The sequence below is a fragment of the Nematolebias whitei genome, chromosome 20 (genome assembly GCF_014905685.2).
Source record: "Nematolebias whitei isolate Nwh7 chromosome 20, NemWhi1, whole genome shotgun sequence".
NCBI classification, from domain to species: domain Eukaryota; kingdom Metazoa; phylum Chordata; class Actinopteri; order Cyprinodontiformes; family Rivulidae; genus Nematolebias; species Nematolebias whitei.
Window position 1 is genome coordinate 33,614,361 of NC_056517.1, and position 23,027 is coordinate 33,637,387.

Sequence of the window (23,027 nt, forward strand, 5' to 3'; positions counted from 1 at the left end):
AAACGGCAACACTGGTCAGAACACGTACCGAAACAATAAATCTAAGGCACCAATATTTTATCTATTGTTTCTCACAAACCAGTAGATTACAATATATGTGACAAATAAACTAATATTTTTAAGCTAATACTAAACAAATCTTCTTTATCAGTTGACCATCAGCCACTGAAAAGGGTCTGATCGGTCTACCTCAAGTCTAAAGCCGTGGGTCACAGGGCTGGACACTAGTTGGCGACTCCATATTATGAGAAAATACGCACATTTTCCCTTCTGGTCTCACTCAAATTTGAGTGTTTGCAACCAAGTGAGCCCAGTTTATGAAAATCCCTGCCTATATTTGTGAACATAATTACAAAGCTGTGTTCTAGGAAAAATACTTGTTCTAGTTTTTTTACTTATCGTCACTCACTGATAGGTTTTCCCACCCCCAACGTCGTGGACATGCAGATCAGATCTCCTGTGCAGGTGTCAAAATAAAGCTCCAGCACAAAAACAAAGTTGTTGCACAAATGCGCGACTTAAGCGAGAACGTTGAGAACCCTCTGCAAACAGTGCAAGATGTTCCGGATGGTGAACGCCATTCGCCAACCCAGTTAGATGCTACCCTAACTGGTCAACTTTAAAAATCTAAAACCTGCATCTCACTACACTGTGCCTGTTGGCGGCAAATAGCCAACAGCGTTCCTGAGGGAGTCTCCAGAATGTCTCCAAATGTTTGCGGGGTTTCTCAAACTCCTCGCCTGAGCTGTAAGGCACTTTCAAGAAATTCTCAAACCCTTCTCAGTTTAGTTTCCATTCAGAAGTAACTTTCAGGAACAAAGTCTGTACTGAGACGCCTTCTGACCACCTAGGTGGTCTGATTTCTGAAAGAACAGAAGCGGCTTGACGGGTTAAAGTCAACCCAACGCTGATGTGCCTCTGAGCTGCCAGGCGTGGTAGTAACAGAGCCGTAACAGTCGACGTGTGGAAAGGTAGATGTGATGTGGCGATTACATATGGTCCATGCGACCACCTGACTGTAGGATCTAACGTTCTCCACACCTCATTTATGTTAGCTCATGTGTCTGTGCGACGACTCTGCCTTCATTAGTAATTTATGAACGATCGGAGTAGCCTAAAGTCGGACCAACTTTACAGTTATTTGCTTTTTTGTTTAGAAAGAGACAGAAACGTGAGGCAACTTTGGGAGCGTTTGAAGACGATAATAGACCAAATTGTGACCAAATTCAGACACTTTGCGACTAAAATGACAAGGATATCTTTCAGTTACATACAAATGTGTCATAGGTACAAATTCAGTCTGATCCCAAGTGAAAATTTGTGTATTTTCTCGCAATTTTGTGTTGCCAACAGTCACAGCCTTTTGAAATACAGGCTTAAACAAAACTAATCATTTTAATTTATTCTGTCATTATTTTCCTCTTGGGTAATTCTTTTACACCTATTCTTAAGCTTTTGGTGCTACAACCAGGTATTTTTTTATATTTTTTTTTTTTACAAATCAAGTATAAATAACCTGAGTGGAGCTGTTATGTTGGGTACTATATGAGTATTTAGCAACTTGAACAAAAACAACCTCTGGAAATGTATTTTACTAAAACCCATTGGATATTTCATGAAAGAACAGTAGTTTTTTTTCTGCTTTCAAACTCTGCATCTTTACGTTTTGGATTTATTTTTTTGTCTCAAGCTAAAAAGCTCCTTATGCAAAATCTTGATTTTGTTTGATGTTTTAGACCAAACATTTAGCTTTACTCATAAGTTTCTATCCACTCTTCATGAACATGAATGTCATTAATTTTGCGCTTTTTGTCTGAGCTGTCCTTTTTCCAAGGTGAAATGATTCTACAATATACAACAAATGATTTTTAAAAACAAGAATTGGGTTCACAAGTTTGAGTTTATTGTGGATTTTCTCCAATCCACATAGGCTCAGTTCGTACTCTCTAACCAATATTTGGTTAAATATCCCTCAGCCAGTCTCACCTGGACTATTTTGTCTCCATCAACAAGATCCTGGCTTGATATTTGCCTGCTCTTCTTGGCAGAGCTCAGTTAAACTGGTTGGTTTCCTGAAAACGGACCTGACCAAAGATTTTATGTTGAAGTGGCAGCTTTGAGAAGGCCATTCCAGAAGCTTAATGTTAGCCCCAATTATCCAGTCAGAAACCACTCCTGGTGTGCGTTTGGGGTCCTGGTTGTTCACACGCAAACACAGTTGCCCCAAAAACAACTGTTTTATTTGTTGTTTCTAAAAATATCCTCATCTAAAAAATAAAAAAAAAACCTTTTCATCCACACAATGACCCAGTTAGCTGTAACTATATGTATATATGTAACTACAAAGATACACCAAAAACAGGAAACAAGGCATGTGCTACACCGTGTACGAACAGGATGAAACCGTTGCGTTTTAGTCATCCACATTGCAAGATATTTCCCCACTCTGAAACAAGTTTTCAAAACGTGCCATTCTGAGGCCCATCAAACATCTGTTTCCATGTGGACGTGAGGCTGAAAATGATTAAAAACTTGGACCAAACATCAACCATCTAGCTGTCGATTTAGGCAAAGTTTAAGAACTTGGAGGTAGTCCTCCTCTATTATTCCATTCACTAGTTTGTGCGATCCACCAGTCCTACAGCATGATGCTACCACCACTGTGCTTGATCGTTGTTCCAGGGTTTTTAGGTTCAAGCCACAACTCCAAACGGACTTCTTCTTGTCTTTGATCTGCCTTGAAGTTTGTTGGTTCCTCTCATCCGAGAGTCACAGTTCTTCAAACTTATAAACACAATTCTTGTTTTTAAAAATCACGGATGACGTACGTTGTAAAGTCATTGTAGCCTGGAAAAAGAACGGTCTAAAATAATCCGTAAAAACCCCCAAATTTACATTGACACTATTGCAATAGTAAACTCATGGCAGTGTTTCCCCTACCGTTATATAAGCTGGGTGCCCCACCCCTCCAACAGAACTGAGCACCCCGCCTACCAAACCGAACTAAGCTAGCGGCGCGAAATACCGGTTCTCTAGCTAATAAAGCTAAAGGCAGCGCTCACGTTGTGTCTTCTCTCAAGCTGAACCCCCACACACTCAAAAACTGTATAAACAGCGCACAACTCAAACGTGTCGCGCTAAGCTAGCAGCGTGCAATACAGGCGCTATAGCTAAAAAGCTAAAGGCGACTCTTCTCTCATGTTGAATGCCCCCCCCCCCCCCCACCCCAAAAAAAAAAAAATAAAAATCATGAGCACCCCGCCATGGCAAGTTAACTACTGCATGGTATATAATTCTGTCAATGTGGAGAAAAGTTGCAGAAATAACAAAAATTATTGCCATTTATCTGCGTGAAGAAACTTAAATACAGGTATTCTCTTATTTTGAAAAATCTGAAATTTGCAAGACAGTTTTCTTTATTATTATTATTAATTTTTTAATGTTCTCTGGTTTGTGGAAAGTCCTAACTGGAAAGTCAAAACTTTTATTTTACGTAGATTAAGTTATAATTTTGCGAGGAAAAAAAGGCAAATTTCCCACAAACATTCAGATATTTTTTATTGTCATTCACATCTTAGAGAATATCTACATGTTCATTTTTCATAAACGTTTTTCTTATCGATTTATAGTCAAACCATCTCAATAAATGTCTTCATATCTTTTTTTATTCATATCATGACTTTAATTTGGGATTTGACTTTTTCTTGACCCAAATTCATGTTTTAAATCATGAAAAACAACATTTTTAAGTAAATTTAAGACTCCAACATAAGAGAATACCCAAGTTTATTCACATAAATTTAAGTAATTAAAGTCGAATGGTTTTAACGGTTTTATTATGATTTTTATTTGCAATATGTCATCATTTGGAACGGATCAGAACATCCTACAGAAATACAGTTTATGCATGGCGCACTTTGGCAGATTAGAGTTAAAACACATGCAGTAATGAACGGTAAAAATAAAAACCTTATTAACGTGTCTTCGTTGTGACTAAATGCACTACTTTTTTATTTTAAACTACAGTGGTACGTCTTTTTTTTATTTTATTTGGAGTGTATTACAAAGTGTCCTCTAATTTAAGAAGTCTCTGCGCCTTAACCCAAAGCCCTTAAGATGTTTCACCGTTAAACAAATCTGCTTTTAGAGACTCTAATTCAGAATTTATGCATTATTTAATATGATGCACAATTTTATTCTTGTTTCAACTTCTGTATCTTGTATTTGGACTGCCCTGTTTAATACTTGTCATGGTTTGTTACATCTTCTTGTTTTTTATATGTAATTTGTAAAAAAAAAAAAAGATAATTACTAATGTTGAGATTATTTTTATTGACATTTTTTTTAAACTCTGTTTCAATGAGGTTTTTAATAACGTTTGGTCAAACTGCAAGCCTCAGTCAGTACATGAATACGCTCTTATTTTGCTAACAGGAAGTGGCCTTTGCCCAGTTAAACTGCAGGTGACGTCTCATGCAATAACAACGGCACCGCAGAAGTGAAGGAACAACGAAGCAACGGAGTATTAAAACTGCCGCAGTATTGACCTGTGGCCCGCGAACAGGCCAATCGGGCCCGGTTCTGATAATCCGCCGTCACCGTTAATACAGAAGATTGTTGGGACATTTTGTTTTCTCTGAACCCGGGTCCTGTTCCAAAACCAAGGTGGTTAGAGACTTGAAACCTTTGGTTCTGAAGAGTTTTTGTTCAGTTCGACTGTTTCCTTATTTTTGATGGTTCAAGTCTATTAAAAAATGGATCAACTATTTCTTGTGTTTTTCCTTCTTAGTCCAGAAACTACGATTTATGACTATTAAACTCAAAAACTTTAATTCTGACGAGACTGGAGAGGGAAATCTGGTCTAAGTTGGGTCACTGCTGTCTTTAAGGGAGTCAACCAAGACTGTGGGAACCGAGGGGGCAGAAGGTGCCACAGCACCTTCTTGTAGACAATAAATAAAATGAATAACTTAGATTTTAAGCTATTTGTAGGTAGGTGTAGCCTGGGGTTAAAACTATATATATTTATATTTATTTCCACTAGACCTAAGTGTTCTTTAAATTCCCACTTATTGCTGTCTGTGAATGCCCCTTGAATTACCGTATTTTCCGATGTATAAGTCGCAGTTTTTTGCATAATTTGCATGCCCTGCGACTTATACGCCGAAGTGACTTATTTGTGTTTTTTCCTCATATTTATAAACCAATTTTTGGCTGAGATGTGACCGTTTTCATTCATTCTGACGTTGAAAATATTGAACACTACCTACAAAGTCCATGCTCAATAATCCAGGTGTACAATCCAACAATTTTCAGTCAGGTCATTGGACAGTTTCTTTTTTTTTTGTGCTGAAACGTTTCACCTTCCATCCAGAAGGCTTCATCAGTCAAGGAAACACACAACACAAAACAAAACTGATTCTTCCCTCAACAGCTTACTCCAAAGTGGAACAAACCAGTTATGTTGGTGTTAAAATGGTCTCTTTGGCATGCCCCCTCCTCCGGTACTGGCCCTCGTCCTTGTTGACAGTCATATCAAACTAGTTCAAAACCATCAATATATACCTGGATTATTGAGCATGGACTTTGTTGGTTTTGAACCAGTTTGACATGACTGTCAACAAGGACGAGGGCTGGCACCGGAGGAGGGGGTGTGCCAAAGAGACCATCTTAGCACCAACATAACTGGTTTGTTCCACTTTGGAGTAAGCTGTTGGGGGAAGAATCAGTTTTGTGTTGCGTGTTTCCTTGACTGATGAAGCCTTCTGGATGGAAGGTGAAACGTTTCAGTACACACAAAAAAAGAAACTGTCCAGATGACCTGACTGAAAATTGTTGGTATTGAACACTACTATTTTCTGCCGCTAGATGGCACTCGAGTTGTATGGCATGCCGTTGCATCATGAAATGGGTAAAAGGGACTATTAATGATACAATCGGCTTGCCAAAGCCTGCCACCTTCGTCCAGCTCCGAGATCATGCCTGGAGCAACCGTCAAATCAGCTTCATTTCGCTGCGCCGCCCCGGCAAAATGCAACTGATTTGACCATCAAAGTGCATTTATTAAGTAAAAGTTCAACTGAGACACACCTTTGCTATAATGTGGAGCAAACAAATCATTGTTTTTAAGTGTTAATCTTGTTAAATTCTTGTTAAAGTCCTGTGCATGCTCCTGCGGTCGCCATTTGGCAACCAATTGATTTTTGGCACAACACCGGCCCACATTTCTGGGTTGTCAGCGGTGATGCATAAACGCGACGCGTCAGCGGTGACGCATAACAGATGCGACTTATACGGCGAAGCGACATATATATACATATATATATATATATATAGTTTTTTTCCTTCCATTTTATTAGACATATTTGGACTGATGCGACTTATACGGCGGTGTATACGTATAGCGACGTGTACGGCGGAAAGTATGTGCTCACAGAGTAGTTCCACCCCTCACGTAAGTCATGTGATCACGTCTAACCAATTGTGGCCATGGATGAAAGGTAGAAGCTGCACTGACTTCCTCTCAGTCAGATAGATGGCTGGAGTAGGACCTGGATGCAGTGAACAACAGGGGGCGATGTGTATATATGTGGATGGATGGGGGAAGCATGTTGATGGCTACTACCAGGTCTGTTTTTACAAACAATTTGATATTTTGGTCTCTAAAGTGTTTCTGCTGTTTTATTTGACTAAGTGTATTGATGTAAAACCTTTAGACCAGACGACCAACACACAGAGGGACGTTTTCATCTGTTTAAGTGTGAAATTATCTTGGAATTGGCGATTCTGAATTGTTTTAGCATTAGCTGCTAGTGCTTAGCTTTTAGCAGACCCACTGCTGTTTGTATTGCATTGTATGCCTATTCTGGATTATTTGTTGTGCAAACACTGAACAAAATTATTGTAAATGTTAATAATGTATTTATTTGGGATTTATTAGTTTTATTTTGGATTTGTGTTATGTGTACACATGGTCAAGCTAGGATTTGTTATTAGCTTGATTTATAGAACCTTACAAGTCCTGTTTGTCTAATACAGGTGAGGTGGACTCGGATGAACTTGGATTAACTCAAACCTGTCAATCAGCTTGGAGGTTTGTGGATGGCAAGCTAACTGCCCAGTTAGGAGTCTGGGATCCCAGCCTACAAATGAACTCGTCCTATGGTCTGGTAGGAGGCTGATACAGCCCAAGGTCCCATCTCATTTAGCTTTGCTCACATAAAAAACAGCTTCCAACACACTTTCCTCTTGCTTGAACTCATACGACCTCTTAAAACCTCCATGAACATCCTAAACTCTACAAACTCGTACTCGGGGACACGGCTCGTTTGTCACAGTTGATGATGGACGTTTCCTTTATTTATTTATTTCCCGACAAGGCCTTGCATTGATTTTGGTTTCTGTCTCTTGCAATAGTATTTAAGTGCACTTAAGAACAATAACTGCTGCAGCAATTTGTACATCATTTATGGTATTTGGTTTATTTTTGTTGACTATTTATTTTACACGTTGTTGTCATTGCTTTCAGTTTATTATAGTACATGGTACCATCAGAAAACTATTTTACTACATTTTTGCTGAGTTTGGATTTCACAGCATTTTGTGACAATTACCTACCTAGCCTTTTAGCTTTTAAACTTTTAGTTATCCTTTAAATTTCTTTAAGTTCTTCTAGCTTTTAGTTAGCCTTTTTTTTACAATTAGTTTTTGCCAAGCCTTTTGCTCCTTTTAGATTTTAGCTAGCCCTTTGTTACATTTAGCTTTTTAAACTTTTGCTAGATTTAGCCTTTACTCTATCTTTTCCTACCATTAGCTTTTACCCAGCCTTTTGCTCATTTTAGCTACCATTGAGCTATTTTTTAAATTTGCCTTTTGCTACATTTAGCTTAAATATGACCTTTTGCTAGACTTAGCTTTTACTTAACCTTTTGCTCCTTTTAGATTTTAGCTAGCTTTTTGCTACTTTTAGGCTATTTGTCTAAGCTTTAAATGTTAAATGTACCACACTTAACATTTACCTAACCTTTTGCTACATTCAGTTTTACTTGGCCTTTTGATCCTTTTAGCTAGCATTTTGCTCAATTTAGATTTTAGCTAGTCTTTTGCTACATTTAGCTTTAACATTTGCTCCTTCTAGCTTTTAGCTAGCTTTTGCTGAATGCTAAATGTACCTAAGCTTTTTTAGCTTTTACTTAAACTTTTAGTTCGGATGAGGCCAAATAAAAGTTTCACGTGTTTGATTTATCAGCTATAAACAGATTTGTACTGAGTCCTAAAAATAAGGAACAAAGTGGATTTTTTATAAATCCAATGAGGCAGTTTCAAATTTTTTCTCCAGCTCAGTAACATAAAAATGCCAGCTTTAAAGTCAACTTAATGTTTTTTCTTTTGAGGAACCTTTTAAAAAGAGGAACTGTAAAGTGTCTTAACTCTTACCGGAGCTTAGTTTGGTTTGGAAACTGATCCCAGACCAGATCTGGGGCTCTTTAGGAACAAGAACGAGTCAAAAGTTCGGCTTTTGTGAAAACAGCCTCTGCTTCCTGTCTTGACTTAAATGTGACAAAACTTTAGCTTTTTGTCCTTTAAAACCTGAAACATGACAAAACACAACCATTGAAGAACATTTGAAATAAATTAGTCTCGCAGGAAAGTATTTTCTTGATCTGAAAAAATAAAACGGGAAGTTTAAAGTAATATTTATATTACTGGTATCTATAATAAGAAATTGAATAAATCTTATTTTTAATTGAGCCAGAAAGCATTCTTTTCTATTTAATATATTCACATGAGAAAACCAAATCTCAACAGCTGCTATGGAAAAAGGGGTGGTAATTGCTAGTTGGTCTGTGTTAGCAAAATATCTCGCCAAATATTGGACAAATTCAAATGAAACTCATGTCATCAATGGATGAACATCTACAACTGGTAAATTTGGAAGCCAACTTAATTCAAGATGGCCGCCACAGCTGATCGTCATATCAAACACAAAAATGGCTACAGCGTAATCATTTTTACAGAAGACGAGCTAAAGTTTGGTGTGGTAGTAGCTGAGAGTCATCCCCAACTCGTACTCCGAGTGCTAACAAATCGTGCTGGCTCTGCGTTTAAAATTGGAGAAGACGCGCAGCACGGAGAGAACATGCAGGCTCCACCTAGAATGCCCTCCACCAGTGGGGATTTGATCCAGTGACCTTCTCACTGAGAGGCGGCAGCTCAACCAACTGAGCCACCGTGCCCCCCCCCCCCCCCCCCCCCCCCAATATGAAAAATACACATTGTGTGCGCACACGATGCAAAGCTGCTCCCCGCCGGTCAGTAACGTGCGCCAAAGTAAAGGTCGTAAGAAAAGTAACCAGACTATTCACACTGTCAAGTCAAGTCAAGTCATCTTTATTTGTAGAGCACAATTTAAAACAGATAAACTGTTATCAAAACTGAGCTCAGATATGAAGAAGACAAGGGCAGGGCTTGAACCCAGGACCTGGATGCTGTGAGGCATCGGAGTTAACCACTAATCCATCGTGCTGCGTTTGAGGTTTAGCGTTTGACAGGTTCAGGTGTGCAGGCTGCACGCAGACGACGACTTATCTTCTCCAAGGCTTGTAAATATCAGTGGTGGACATGTTTTACTTTAAACTGTGGCAGCAGTGGGTCCTCCGAGATGTGGACTTTACATGTTCTTCCCATGCACACATTGTCCAAGTACTCCTGTTTCCTCCCACACATGCCTGTTAAGATCACTGGTAACTCTAAAGTGTCCCTTGGCATGAGTGAGAGAGTGGACAGTTGTTTGTCTCTGTGTGTCCCTGTGATGGACTGGAGACCTGTCCAGGTGTCCCTGTGATGGACAGGAGACCCGTTATCATCCAGCTGATTTACGTTTGTTGAATTCATCCATCCATCCATCCATTTTCTTTACCCGCTTATTCCATTTCGGGTCACGGGGGTCGCTGGTGCCCATGTCCAGCAATCACTGTGCGAGGGGCGGGGTACACCCTGGACGGGTCGCAAGTCCATCACAGGGACACATAGAGACAAACGAGACAAACAGCCATTCACTCTCTCACTCACACCTAGAGACAATTTAGAGTTACCAATCAGCCTAACATGCATGTTTTTGGTCTGTGGGAGGAAACCGGAGTACCCGGAGAAAACCCACGCATGCACGGAGAGAACATGCAAACTCCACCCAGAAAGGCCCCTGGACCGGGGTTTGAACCAGGGACCTGCTCGCTGAGAGGCAGCAGCTCTACCAGTTGCGCCACCGTGCTGCCCGTTTGTTGAATTCAACTGACATTAATTATCAATTCTATTAATTGTTAAAAGATTACGATCAACTGGCGCCACAGATCCAGCTGGGCTTGCTGGTGATCAAATCGTTGATGTTGGTCTCTTTGGACGCCATCTTGGCTCCTCCCACGACGTCGCAGGTGGAGGCAGTGGGCGGGACAGGAAGTGCTGTCTGATTGAACTCGATGTTTGCCGCAGGCTCGTGCTCACACGGAGAGAAATACGAACCACCTCCTGTCAAACCCAAACTGTATGAACGTTTATCTTGCATGTGATAAATTGCCCATATTCATGTTGCCATGGAGACCATGCCTGCTGAACATATTGGAGGCGGAGCAGATGGGCTCTTCGGCTGTTTTAAAGAGAACTGAAGGCGAAGCCCCGAGTTCCACCAGCCAGTTTAGACATGAATCTCAGAACCTCCACTGGTTCTGGAGCCTTAATGTCCTCTCTCAGCTTCCGTACTAATGCCTTTTTCTCTTAACAGCTGTTTGTTTTTAGGATTTGGTTATTTTTTTCTCTTCCAACAGTTTTTTTGTTTGTAAAGTGTCATCATGTTTGTTTTGTCTCCATCATGTGGTTTAAAAAAAAAAACGAAACACGTCGCATCACTGGACAGAATCTGATTCAAGGAAAGTTCTGTTTATGTTTATCTCATTTTGCAGTTTAGACCCTTTAATAGCTTTTTAAATGTTACAATTGATAAAAAAAAGAAGGTCACCAGTAAATTTGTAATAACTCGTTTAATTTCCTGAACAGTTTCAATAAAAGGCGACATTACACGTATTTTCCTTCACATTTCACATTTCCCTTCCCATCATCATCGCCTGAACCGATTATGAATGTTTGATTTTAAACAGGAACCCTCAGAACCACGGCTCCCAGCCCGCCCAGACCCGGCCCAGCACGTTTGGGTCCATGGCCTGGTCCAGCAGGCAGTCCACCTGCTTCTCCACAGACAGACCTTCAGCTGGAAGCTTCGCCCGAACGTTGTGCTCCTCCGACCCCAGAGCTACGGCCTGCATCCCCGGGAACGCCGCGTCCTTTTCAAAACCCAGCTTCAGCTCCTCGCTGATTAAAAAAAACAACCAAACACACAGAAGCAGACCTAAATGATCAGACGGTCACACTTTAGCTGATTATTGTGAACCCAGAGATTAAACGATAAGTGAAGAACCGAGAAGAGTGACGGGAAGAAAGTCCACCCTGTACTCGTTCAACATTTCACCTTTGGGATCCTGTGAAAATGCAGTGAATGCTTGTTGCAGAAGAACTTGCTGAAAAACGGCTAAAATCAGTTAAAAATATGCTGAAAAATAGCTGAAATGGATGAACAGAAGAAAGCAGAAAGAACATATTTGCTGAATTAGGTTTAAAAAAGCAGAAGTGAGTAAAAAAACGAGGAAATTGGCTAAAAGAGCTGAAATTAGCAACAAAATAGCTGAGAAGTAGCTGAAAAGGCAGAAAGCAGCTTAAACTAGAAGGAAGTGGAAGGAGCTGAATTGAGCTTCAAGAATGTGTAATTAGCTAAAAAAGCTACATAGCATTAAAAAAGCTCAATAGTAGCTGAAACTAGCAGAAATAAGCTGAAAGGAGTGACATGATGAAATTAGCAGAAAATAGTTAATTAGGCTGAAAGTTGCAGAAATTACCACGAAAACTTGAAAGTACAGTTCAGCAAGGCGTGAACACAAAAAAAAAGACGTGTCTATACGTAGAGTATTTCGAGAGAGAATTATAGTAAATGTTTTGAACGGGTTTAAAAATTCATAGACAAGAAAACGAGCGAGACTAACTTTTAAAGCCCAGTGAGAAACTGGCTGAAACACTTCCTGGACCAATATTTCTATCAGAACAACCGCGTAAAAGATTTAGACTTGACCCCTCTCAGAGAAGTCGTCAGCTCATCGGTCCAGTAAGAACGGAACTATTTCTCCATCTACAACAGGTAACGTATTAAATGTTCCTAACTGCTCCACATAACCTCACTTTAAAAGCTCTGAACTATCCCTTTAAGAATCCTCATCATCCTGCTTCCGACTGACCAATCACAGAACCTGATCCGGTGGTACCTGGTTATAGCAGCTGGATTCGCTCCTTCTAGTTTCCTCCTGGCGAAGTTGACTTTCTGCAGGGGGAACCAGTTGATCTCCTTAGTGTTCACGCTCTCGGTCCACGTTCCAGCTTTCTTCAGCTGTTTCACCTCAAAGTTCTGACAAATTACGAGTACATTTAAAATGGTCAAACGCCGTGGTTTTTAGTGGCAGCAGCAGAATTTCAAATCCTTTAAACTTTAGCTGTTGTTGCTGTTTTACCTTCCAGTCCAGCAAGGGTTCTTTAACAAATACGTCCATGGTGTTCAGCAGAAGGTCCGGCTCGGCCCGGTAGGCTCTCAGAGAGTGGATCATGATGCTCTGGATCAAACCGGACTCCTTCAGGGGTTGCATCAGATTCAAGAACTGTTGGGTCAGCCGGAAAGGCATGAGCTCCGGCACGGGAAGAAACTGGAAGCAAAACACAATTTTTACTCTTTGTACTAATGTACTGCCATTTTCAGCTTTTAGCTAGTGTTTAGCTACTTTAGGATTTTAGTTTTTTGCTACTTAAGAGGTTTTTTTTGCTATTTTGGGTTTTAGCACTATTGGTATTTTGAGTTTCAATCTAATGTTTTGATCATTTTAGCTTTTAGCTAAAATTCTGCTACTTATAGCTTTTAACTAAACTATTGATATTTTAGCTAATTTTTGCTGCTTTTAGCTAGCGTTTTGATACTTTTAGCTAATGTTTTGATACTTTTAGGTAAAATTCTGCTACTTATACCGTTTAGTTAAAGTTCTGATGCTAAAAGCTTATAGCTAACCTATTGATATTATGCTTTTATTTTAGCTAGTGCTAGCTACTGTTTAGCTGTTTTTAACTAGTGTTTTGCTTCTTTAATCTTTTACAACTCAACTTCAGCTTCTTTAGCACATTTCAGCTGTCATTCAGGTTCATTTTAGCAGAAAGAGTCATTTCTCTACGTTCATGTAGATATTTTAGCCTTTTTTCTTACACTCCCTTCGCCTGTTGTGTGGTTATCGCAGCACAAACAAACGTTTGAGGCACAAACTGAATCCCGACCTGCGTGGCCGACCCAAAGGCGTGGCCGAAGTCGATGCCAATCATGCCGCCTGTTTCCGTGTTGATCATGAAATTGGACAGGTGGCGGTCTCCGATGCCCAGGATCCAGTTGCTGATGCAGAGCAGAGCGTGGGAGCTGATGAAGTGGGAGCGCAGGGAGAGGAAGGCCTCGGGGCTGCTGCACATCTTCAGGAAGGCTCTCCTACAAATTAAAAACAGGAAGTCGAACACAGCCGCTCGTCTCCATCAGAAGCTTCGTTTTATATTACTTACTTCAGCAGATCACTCGGCACCTGCTGCAGGACTTTCAGGAAGTTGTTCACGGCATCGGCACGTTTGGCCTTCCTGTTCAGAACAAAAGAATTCATATCACCCGCCATCCTTCATGCAGGAGTTTCAAAATAAAACCATTTTATGCTGAGACATGACAAAGTTGAAGCCGTTTGGGTCAAACCTAAAAAAATAAAAAAAATAAAAAGTTACGCACCAACTCGTGCAATTTGACGGGACCTTGTGCAGATTGTTGACGCTTGGGGACAACTCTCAACTACTACCACACTAAATTTTAGCTAATTATCTATAAAACTGCTCGAATTTTGGCTGTTTTTGTGTTTACCAAAGTTAGCCAAGGTGGCCATCTTGAATCCAACGGCTCCAAAAGTTCAGTCATCAGTTTTTATTTCTAAGAGTTCCAATACAATCCATCCAGTGGTTGATCAGATATTATGCTAACAGGCATGTGAACACACACCGGCAGTGAGTTTGCAGTTATAATAAGTTTTAGTCGCATGGTACAATATTCAGCCATCTTACCTGTAAGCCAATCCATAGAGGAAAATATTATTAGTAGAAGCAGAACCGAAGTTTGAGAGCCAATCGTGGTAGATTTCAGCACATCTAAAAACAAAAAATACTCATAAATACCCGTAATAATTCTGAAATTATGAAAATATTAGTGCAAAAGCAATTTTACTTCTTCAGCAAGGGAAAACAAATCTTTTAAATTTATTTTCATGTTCTGGTAAAAATTAAACCAGTAAATAAATCCTCTTGAGCATCTATGGTAGTAGATAAAACGTGAACGCAGTGTACTGCACCTCCCTGCTCTTTGCTGCTCCTCGTCTGTCATGGTGTTGTACAAAAACTCCTTCAGAGTACACGTGTTCTCCATCCATTCAATCAAACCAATTCTAAAAACATTAAAAAAAAATTCAGTTAAATTAATAAATAGGATTTCTAATTATTAGGAGTTCAAATAAAAAGAAGCAAAGCAGAACTTTATTCTTTTGTTTATGTCCCAATTTTTAGTTTAATTCTTTTTAGTAATAAAAAAAATATGCATCAAAACGTGATGCTTAATCAGAAATACAATGTTATGTATTTTAGTACATAAGTATAATACAATGTTGACAAAATAAGCATAAAACAGCCAAAAATGTCCCCATAAATGTTTGAGGACATATGACATGTTATGTAAGCTCAGAATTTTCTCGTCAAAGTTGAAAGAAGAGTATCTTTTATTTGTCATATTTCTTAAATAATACACTAGCGATAAATAAAAATTATGTACAAGTCCAGCAAAAGTTTATGGCGTTCACAGTTCGGCCTGTCACGATAACAAATTTTGCTGGGCGATTAATTGTCTCAGAAATGATTGCGATAAACGATTGTTTGAAATTCGACAATAATTAGTAATTGTCAAATTACCTTTTTTTGACCACCAGATGGAAGTATAAGACTGTTTGAACCAAAGGATGGATAGTGAGGGAGCAAGCAGCGTGTCTCTTTAAGAAAAATGGGAGGGAGGCCCCTTGACATGACATGGGCTGTCTCTCCTTCCAGTTTTTTGGTTCTCAAAATGGCGGACGCTCGGTGAGGTTTGAGTTCTTTAGCATAGCATTTGTCACACAAAGCTTTTAATAAAAAAAAATCAGTAAACAAGTTCTCAACTTCTTTTTGCAGAGAAAAACAACTTTTTACACAAAGGCACGGGTTTCAACCGTGAATTTTGGAGCTTCGACAAGACGGAGTTTTTTTCCCCGAGGTCAGCCTGTTAGCTTAGCTCGTAGCTTAGCTTCTCAGCTTAGCTGCTTTTAACTATCCAAAAACGCAATTTTGGATGATTAAAACAGATTTTAAAGAGAGAAAAGAACGGGAGGTGTCAGTGAAGAGCACTGGAGTTGAGCTTTTTGTCATCCAGTGTCTTCAGTACAAAGAGAGAGACACGAAGAAACGATAAAGCCGATAAATGAAAACGGTCGATAATTTTCATTTATCATGCGATTAATTGATTTGTTTATCGCGACAGGCCTACTCGCAGTTCAAGAATACAACTTTTTTTTTTTAAGTAACAGTTTCTTTGAGGCTCAATTTCCATTTGTGTTTCTGTCAACCTAAAAAAGAATGGTGTGCGCTCCGCCTCGCCACCTGCTACCCAGAAAAGAAGGGAATTGCCATGGCAACTAGTGAGTCAGCCGATTATTAGTCTTTGGTTAAATAATTCAGCAGGTTCTTAAATAGGATCAAGGGCTTTGCCTCCCCACTTGCGCTCCAAAAACAGCGGGAAATACCAAAGAAATTGGGACTCTGCAGATTCCAAGTCACTTGTGATATTATTTAGCAGGTTCTTGAATGCTGTATGCTCCACCCCCACACCTGCACCCTAGAAAAGGCGGGAATCACCTTGGCAACTAGTGACTCAGCAGACTCTGAATCGTTAGTTATATTAATTATACTACCGGTAGTTCCCTTAAAACAAACGAATGAATAAAAAGCATAAAAAACAAACAGGAAAAATGGGAAAATGTTTTAAACTGGAGTTTTAAAAGAAAGCTGGTAGATATTTTTCAAAATAAGAGTCTGGGCCGTAAGCTGCGTTGGCCTCCTTTTAAATTTCTTCTCAATTTTGAATTTTTTTTAATTTTGTGCGAAGGGTGTCAATGTGTAATTGACCAATGACGAATCATATTAGTTACTGTAATTCTTAAAGAGATAACCGTGTTATTTCTTATACACATGGTGTCACCGACGAAGAAAATAAAATTGAGTTCAATTAAGTTTCATTTCATCCCTTCTCACAGTCAGCTGGTGTTAAGGCAAAGATCAGGTGGGTCAAGTACCTGGTAGTTATGGGAATGACCTGGTAGGTGTGGAGCTGCAAGCCTCGCTGCGTGCAGCTCGTATCATGACTCAGCACAATGTTCATGACGGCGAAAAGCTGCTCGATGCGTTGGTCCTGACGCAGATCCTCGCTGCCCTTCACCAGAAAGGGGTGGTCCCGCTCATCGTCCCCGCGGATGATCAGACGTTTGGGGCGACGCATCGAAGACATCACCTTAACCTGCGGGGCAGAAACGACCTTTGACCCGACCAGCACACAACCCAGATTATTAAACGTAACACCGATAAAAGCTCACCCGTTCATCGAAGCCGGTTATCTTTGCGTGATACTCCGGTAATGGTTTCGATCTGCCGTCATATTGTCCTACAACAAGAGGGGGGGGGGGCTTTAATTTTAATTACAAACCATATGATACAATATAACATTAAAACCACATATTTAGACAAAGTAAATAAAAACAAACAAATCTGCTGACCTGGAACCTCCAGCTCGTTACCGAACGGGTCGGCTTTAAACCCACTCAGCCAGGGCGAGTACTCCTTCAGGTTCCCCGGTTCCTTCTTGTTAGTAAAGTTACGCATGGACCCTGCCAGCTTATCCACCTGTCCCACAAGGGTTTTGTCATTCTTCTTCTTAAACAGGTTGCTCCCGTCAGGTCCCAACAGCTTCTCCACATCTTTGGAAAATTTCTGCAAAGAACACGATAAAAATAAAAATCGGTTTTGCTTATTTTTCTGTAGTTGGGGTTTGCAAAATGCAGTAGGTTGTTACAAATACTAACAGTGTTCACTAAGAATCGAGCAAAAACAGATCAACCATCTATCAAAACATTAGCTATACTTAATTTAAAAAGGCAAAGAAATGAGGACTGACGCCAAGTTGAGGGTTCTTTGTATAAAAGTTAAAGTACACCGCTTGTCTAAAAAGAAAACATAAATAATATACGTTTAACTGGACTCCAACCACAGCTCCTGGAGGTTTTTACCTCCCAAAACACGTACAGTTGTGAGAAACAGAAGAACTTTAAACACCACAAACTCTAAAAGAATACATCTTGTATACATACAGCAAATGTACGGAGATGTAAAACTTTCCCAAATCACTAATTTTTCCTTCAGCAGTCATGTGTGTATTGCTTTGACCTGAGAAGTACTGTAGTAAAAATACTGCCCTCTGTAGTAGAAGCGCAGGGCAGGAATATACTGGTAAATGTATTCTCCTCCCTAGTTTCTATTCTGGAAAACCAGCTCAAACTTACATTTAGTCCCACTTTAGTTCCTTTACCAACCAAAAATACATCAGAAAGACCAAAAGTACTAGGTTTGGTTAGAAGCTGTTACTTTATACAGGATGTGCATGTTTTATTTTAAAGACCAAACCTGAACGAATCTCTTGCGAAACATCCCATGTCCGTCGGCGCTCCGATCCCCGAGCTGGGAGCGCATCTCCTCGTACATGTCACTCATCTGCTTCTGGTCAAAGGTCGGCTTCTCCAGTTCGTTTTTCACGATGTCCCACCAGTCCTGTGAGAGTAATAATACTTCACGTCAGTCCAAAACTTTGCAGAGCTGGCAGAATTATTGTGTGAATGTTTATGAAGCATTGGCACGATTGTGAAATATTTTTCTTCCGTACGTTTTTCTGCATATTTTTCACTCCACAATTTTTGTTCTTTTTCAACAAATCAGAAATCAAAACGTTCGGCTCATTCAGGCGAAGGGTGCTCTGACTTTTGGTGTTGGTGCAACTTTAGCTTTTTGAAATATTTAGCATTTTCTGCTAATTTTATTTCGCATAGAAAATTAATTGAGCTCATTTTACATCCGTCAAAATGTTTAGATGTGTTCACAACCTTTTACTGCTCCTTTCACTTTTTTATCTGCTTCAGCTTCTTTCAGCTTCCTTCTGCAAATTTAAACGTTTTTTTTTCAGCTACTTTCAGCTGTTTTGTGCTCCTTTTAGATTCTTTCTACCAACTACAAAATTTTTGTGCTTCTTCTAACTTCTTTCTGCTAATTTCAGTTTATGCTCCTGTCAGCTTATTTATGCAAGTTTCAGCTTTTTCTGCTATTTCAGGTATAATTTAGCTGTTTTATGCTAATTTTAGCTTTTTTGGCTAATTCCACATTTTTTGCACTAATTTAAACTTTTATCAGCCCAATTCAACAAAAACGTGCCCTCTTCGCTTCCTTCTGGTAATTTAAGCTTCTTTCTGATTTTGTAGCTACTTTACAGCGGTTTATTTTATTTTTTATTTCTGCATTTTTTCAGATAATTTCCACTTTTTGGTGCTCATTTCTGATTCTTTAAACCTAAATAGGCAAACGTGTTCTTTCTGCTTTCGTCTGCTAATTGTTCTACCTTTTCAACTAGCTTTTTAGCATATTTTAGCTAATTTCAGCTGTTTTCAGATAAATTCAAGTTTTTGTGCTCATTTCTGCTACTTTCAGCCTAATTACATTACTTCTGCTAATTTCAGCTTGTTATGCTCCTTTCAGCTTTTTTCTGCTAGTTTCAGTTATTGCAGCCACTATTTAGCTGTTTTATGCCAATTTTAACTTTTCAGCCAATTCCAGATTTTTTGCAATAATTTCAACTTTTCAGCAAAATTCAGCAAAAATGAAAAAAAAACTTCCTTCTGGTAACTTGAGCTTCTTTTTGCCGTTTTAGCAAGTTTTTAGCAGTTTTTTTTGTTTTGCCAATTTCAACTTTTTTCAGATAATTTCCACTTTTTCCTCCTTTCAGCATAAATAAGCAAACATCTAGTTTCTGCTTTCTTCTGCTAATTTAAGCTTTTCTACATTTTCAGTTAGCTTTTAGTATTTTTAGCTAATTTCAGCTGTTTTCAGATAAAGTTTTTCGTGATAATTTCTGCTACTTTCAGCCTAATTAACTTCTTTATACTAATTTCAGGTTGTTATGGTCCTTTCAGCTTTTTTCTGCTAGTTTCAGCTTTTCCTGCTCTTTCAGCTACTATTTACTGGTAGCTCTTTTGATGTTAATTTCAGCTTTTTCAGCTAAATCCACATTATTTTAAGCTCATTTTATTTCTTTCCACTTCCTTCTGGTACTTTAAGCTTTTTTTTTTTTTATCTTTTCAGCTACTTTTCTGCTATTTTTGCTCATTTCAGCTTTTTTTTTTGTTGTTAATTTCATAATTTCTGTGCTCATATCTGCTTATTTAAACTTAATTCAGCAAATGCATGTTCTTTCTGCTTTCTTCTGCTCATTTAGGCTTGTTTTTCCATGTCAGCTACATTTCAGATTTTTTTTTAGCTAATTTCAGCCATTTTTCAGCAAGTTCTTCTGCAATTAGCATTCATGCTGCATTTTCACAGGAAATTCAATTTCTCTAGTTGTTAGTTGTTTTCAGTACCTTAAAAATCATCTCAGGGTTTGTGAGCTGCTGAAGGGCGTCCACAAAGTTCCTCACAGCGCCGCCTTTATCCAGCAAGCTCCTGAGCCTGTTGACACAAACACAATTCTCTAAACGGAACAGAGGTTTTGAAATACAAAAGTAATTTGACAGGATACCTGTTAACATATTCCCTCTGCTGGTGACCCGTAGCCGAGTCCTCGAACCGGTAACTCTCGCTGCTGATCATGAGAGCGTAAACCAGAGCCTGAGGGTAGAACTCTGCTATCTGCCCAACGCAGCGCTGCACCGCCACGGCTTCAGGCTTGTCCAGCAGAGCCACCATTTGACTGATCCAGCTGATCAGGATCCAGCAGGGAACGGACGCCATCTGACCACAGACAGACAGGAAGTTCACAACCGGGAAACGGACTGCGTCCAACGATTACGGAGCTCCGTCTTTCTTGGTGGTTTTCTTTGATGAGACCAACAGATATACTTTAGTTCAAGATGCAGATTTTTAAATAAAATTACACGACTGAGAAAGTAAACTAAAGGTAGTGATTCATAAAACACCCTGATGTATTTCTGGTACGTATGCAAAACTTGCCATCTACTTATCTAGTATTTAACTGGTACTTAACAGATACTATCTGGTACAACCCCAAAATTTACCTGGTACATACCAAGTACCTAGTACTCAGCAAGTACCAAGGTTTTACAGAATACTAACCAGGTAATGACAAAGCACGTACAAGGTACCTACCTAGTATGTACTCCGTAAGTTACTGGTAAGTACCAGGTGTGTAGTACTTACTAAAAACAAACCGAGTATGCAGCTGTAACAAACTTTGTAGCTACTGCATAATGTACATACCTCTCACTAACAGCCTGTAGGCAGGGTGCTCAGTTCTATTGACAGGGTGGGGTGCCGAGCTTGTATAATGGTAGGGGAAATACTGCATATTACATACATACAAGGTTCTTACCAGGTGGGTTCCAAGTACGTACTAGATAATTAAATACAAACTATGTATTTACCAAGTGTGCTCTAGGTAACTACTCGGTATGTACACACACATACTTAAGTACCATGTAAGCACTGGTTACATACCAGATACTTGCCTAGTGTGTATTGAATACTTAGTAATACGGTACATATTTGGTACTTACAGAGTATGTACCTGGTACCAGTGGTATGTGGTACTTATCGAGCACATACAGGTTCTTATGTTCATGTGTTGGCACCAGACTCACCTCTTTTGTCATGAGGTCCAGCGTCTCAGACGGGTACAACTCGATGATCTGCAGCAGGCGAGGGAACTTGAGTCGAGCCTCCTCAGAGTTCATCTTCAGCGCTTTCAACATGCTCTCCACCACGTGAACCGGCAGCGCCACAGCTTCCGGAAACGGGATCTCTGCAAACAAATGTATAAACGACTAATTGGATATGGGAGGATACATAGTACTTAATAAAGATGGTCCGCTAACAGCAGTTTAGAGCACGTACTGAATATATTTCCAACATGGCTGCACAATAAACCAAATATAAATGTTGACCTGTATCGCTCTGCTCCTCGTCTCGCAGCAGCTTGTCACAGAAGTTTGCCAAAGCCATGTACGTCTCTGTGACGCCGCCGGTCTCCACAAAGTCCTGTGCGAAGGACTGGAGCTCCTCATCAGCCTTCCTGTTTGCCTCCCGTAGCAACTTGAGCGCATGCAACTGCAACCCCACCTCCACTTCCTGCAGGAAAGGAGATCAATCGGAAAGTTTTTAGATCTCATTTTGAATACAAAACACACTTTTGTTTCCAAACTAAAAGTGGGTAAAGTTGAGCACCTTTGGGTTTTGACTGGGCCAGGCAGCTCCTGAAAGCTGAACAACTCTCTCGGTTTTCTCGCGGTCAATTGTTCCCAGGACCGATGGGCTTCGGCTGACAGCCGAGGCCAACACGTGGAACGATGTACCCAGGAGGATCTTCTGGTGTCTGAACACTTTGGCTGAGGCACTCTGACAGTCAGCCTGAAGCTCCTCTGCAGAGAGACGGTAATCCGTTCATCATGAGCGTGAACTTCCAACCTGATGTGCGTCAGGAGGTTCTTCTTACCCAGCAGCGGGATGGTCTTCAGCATGGCACCGATCTGCTCCACAGAACCCTGGGTCTGGCTGCGCTTCTGATTATAGCGGCTGAAGCTGTGGACCCAGGACAGCAGCCATGCTCGGTTAGTTTTAGCTTCTCTGTGAAGCTCCTTCAGCAGCTTGGTGGCAACCGGGAAGTTTTTCTGGAAACATTTGCAGCTCAGGATGAGACTGACAGGATGTGGTGGAACAGAACGTTCCCCTCCAGCTGCGGTTCTTTACCTGCTGACAGGTGCTGTCGGCCATGCGGAGCTTCATGTTGAACTTGCAGTCGTTCACCATCGTCTCGACGTCGCCTGCTGGGTCCTGGGACTCGTCTACGTCCATGCTGTCTCTGGGAGCGTGGACTCTCAGCTTCTCTTTGATCTTGTCCAAGAAGAAACATCTGAACCACAGAGACCAGAACTCAAACTGTGTCCAATGTTAAATAAAACCCACAACCTTTTGGTCTGGTTCTTCTCACCGAGACGTAATGATGTCATCCCACACGTTTACCGGATCCACTTTCGCATCAGGATATCGATCAGTCCACGACCCGATGAGGCGCTTCAGAGAACTCACAGACACTAACAGGATGTAGGGGAATAAATTATTGTGTTACCGAGTGAATGTTCAAGATGGCCGCCACAGCCAGTCAACCTTAGAAATGCTATTAAAGGAGGATTCTTACCGTCTCCTTTGATGAACAGCAGGAAGTCCTGGATCTCGATCAAGGCCTGCACCGACTGCAGGACGGTCAGCCGACTCTGAGTCAGGAGTGTGTCCACACTGGAGTAACTCTGAGACACGAGCAGATCAAACATAAATGCAAACGCCTCAATACTCGAGCTAATGCAGAGTCACTGGTCACTCTGTTGTTTACTTTTCGATACGTTTATTTTATTTACAAATACTTTTGCCGTTGAAATAAACTTCAGAAACATTGTTCTCAGCTTCAGCACCTTGTTGTCTTCTTATGTTCCTTTTAGCCAGCCAGTTAATACATTTGGCTTTAAACTATC

General features: G+C 40.2%; 1 protein-coding gene across 1 annotated transcript in view; it reads right to left on the reverse strand.

The window, feature by feature from the left end:
* Positions 1-11,014: 11,014 nt before the first annotated feature.
* prkdc (protein kinase, DNA-activated, catalytic subunit) overlaps positions 11,015-23,027 on the reverse strand; it is a 59,971-nt gene continuing 47,958 nt past the window's right edge. The window contains exons 67-86 of the mRNA XM_037694155.1: positions 22,697-22,805; positions 22,490-22,592; positions 22,249-22,411; positions 21,995-22,169; positions 21,727-21,920; positions 21,447-21,630; positions 21,144-21,304; positions 20,066-20,277; positions 19,908-19,995; positions 17,911-18,054; positions 17,007-17,220; positions 16,827-16,894; positions 16,530-16,750; positions 14,508-14,600; positions 14,224-14,307; positions 13,684-13,755; positions 13,411-13,612; positions 12,606-12,794; positions 12,363-12,502; positions 11,015-11,361 (exon numbers count right to left, since the gene is read on the reverse strand). Coding sequence (XP_037550083.1) covers positions 11,157-11,361; positions 12,363-12,502; positions 12,606-12,794; positions 13,411-13,612; positions 13,684-13,755; positions 14,224-14,307; positions 14,508-14,600; positions 16,530-16,750; positions 16,827-16,894; positions 17,007-17,220; positions 17,911-18,054; positions 19,908-19,995; positions 20,066-20,277; positions 21,144-21,304; positions 21,447-21,630; positions 21,727-21,920; positions 21,995-22,169; positions 22,249-22,411; positions 22,490-22,592; positions 22,697-22,805 — 3,021 coding nt within the window. The 3' untranslated portion in view covers positions 11,015-11,156. The remainder of the gene's footprint in view (positions 11,362-12,362; positions 12,503-12,605; positions 12,795-13,410; positions 13,613-13,683; positions 13,756-14,223; positions 14,308-14,507; positions 14,601-16,529; positions 16,751-16,826; positions 16,895-17,006; positions 17,221-17,910; positions 18,055-19,907; positions 19,996-20,065; positions 20,278-21,143; positions 21,305-21,446; positions 21,631-21,726; positions 21,921-21,994; positions 22,170-22,248; positions 22,412-22,489; positions 22,593-22,696; positions 22,806-23,027) is intronic.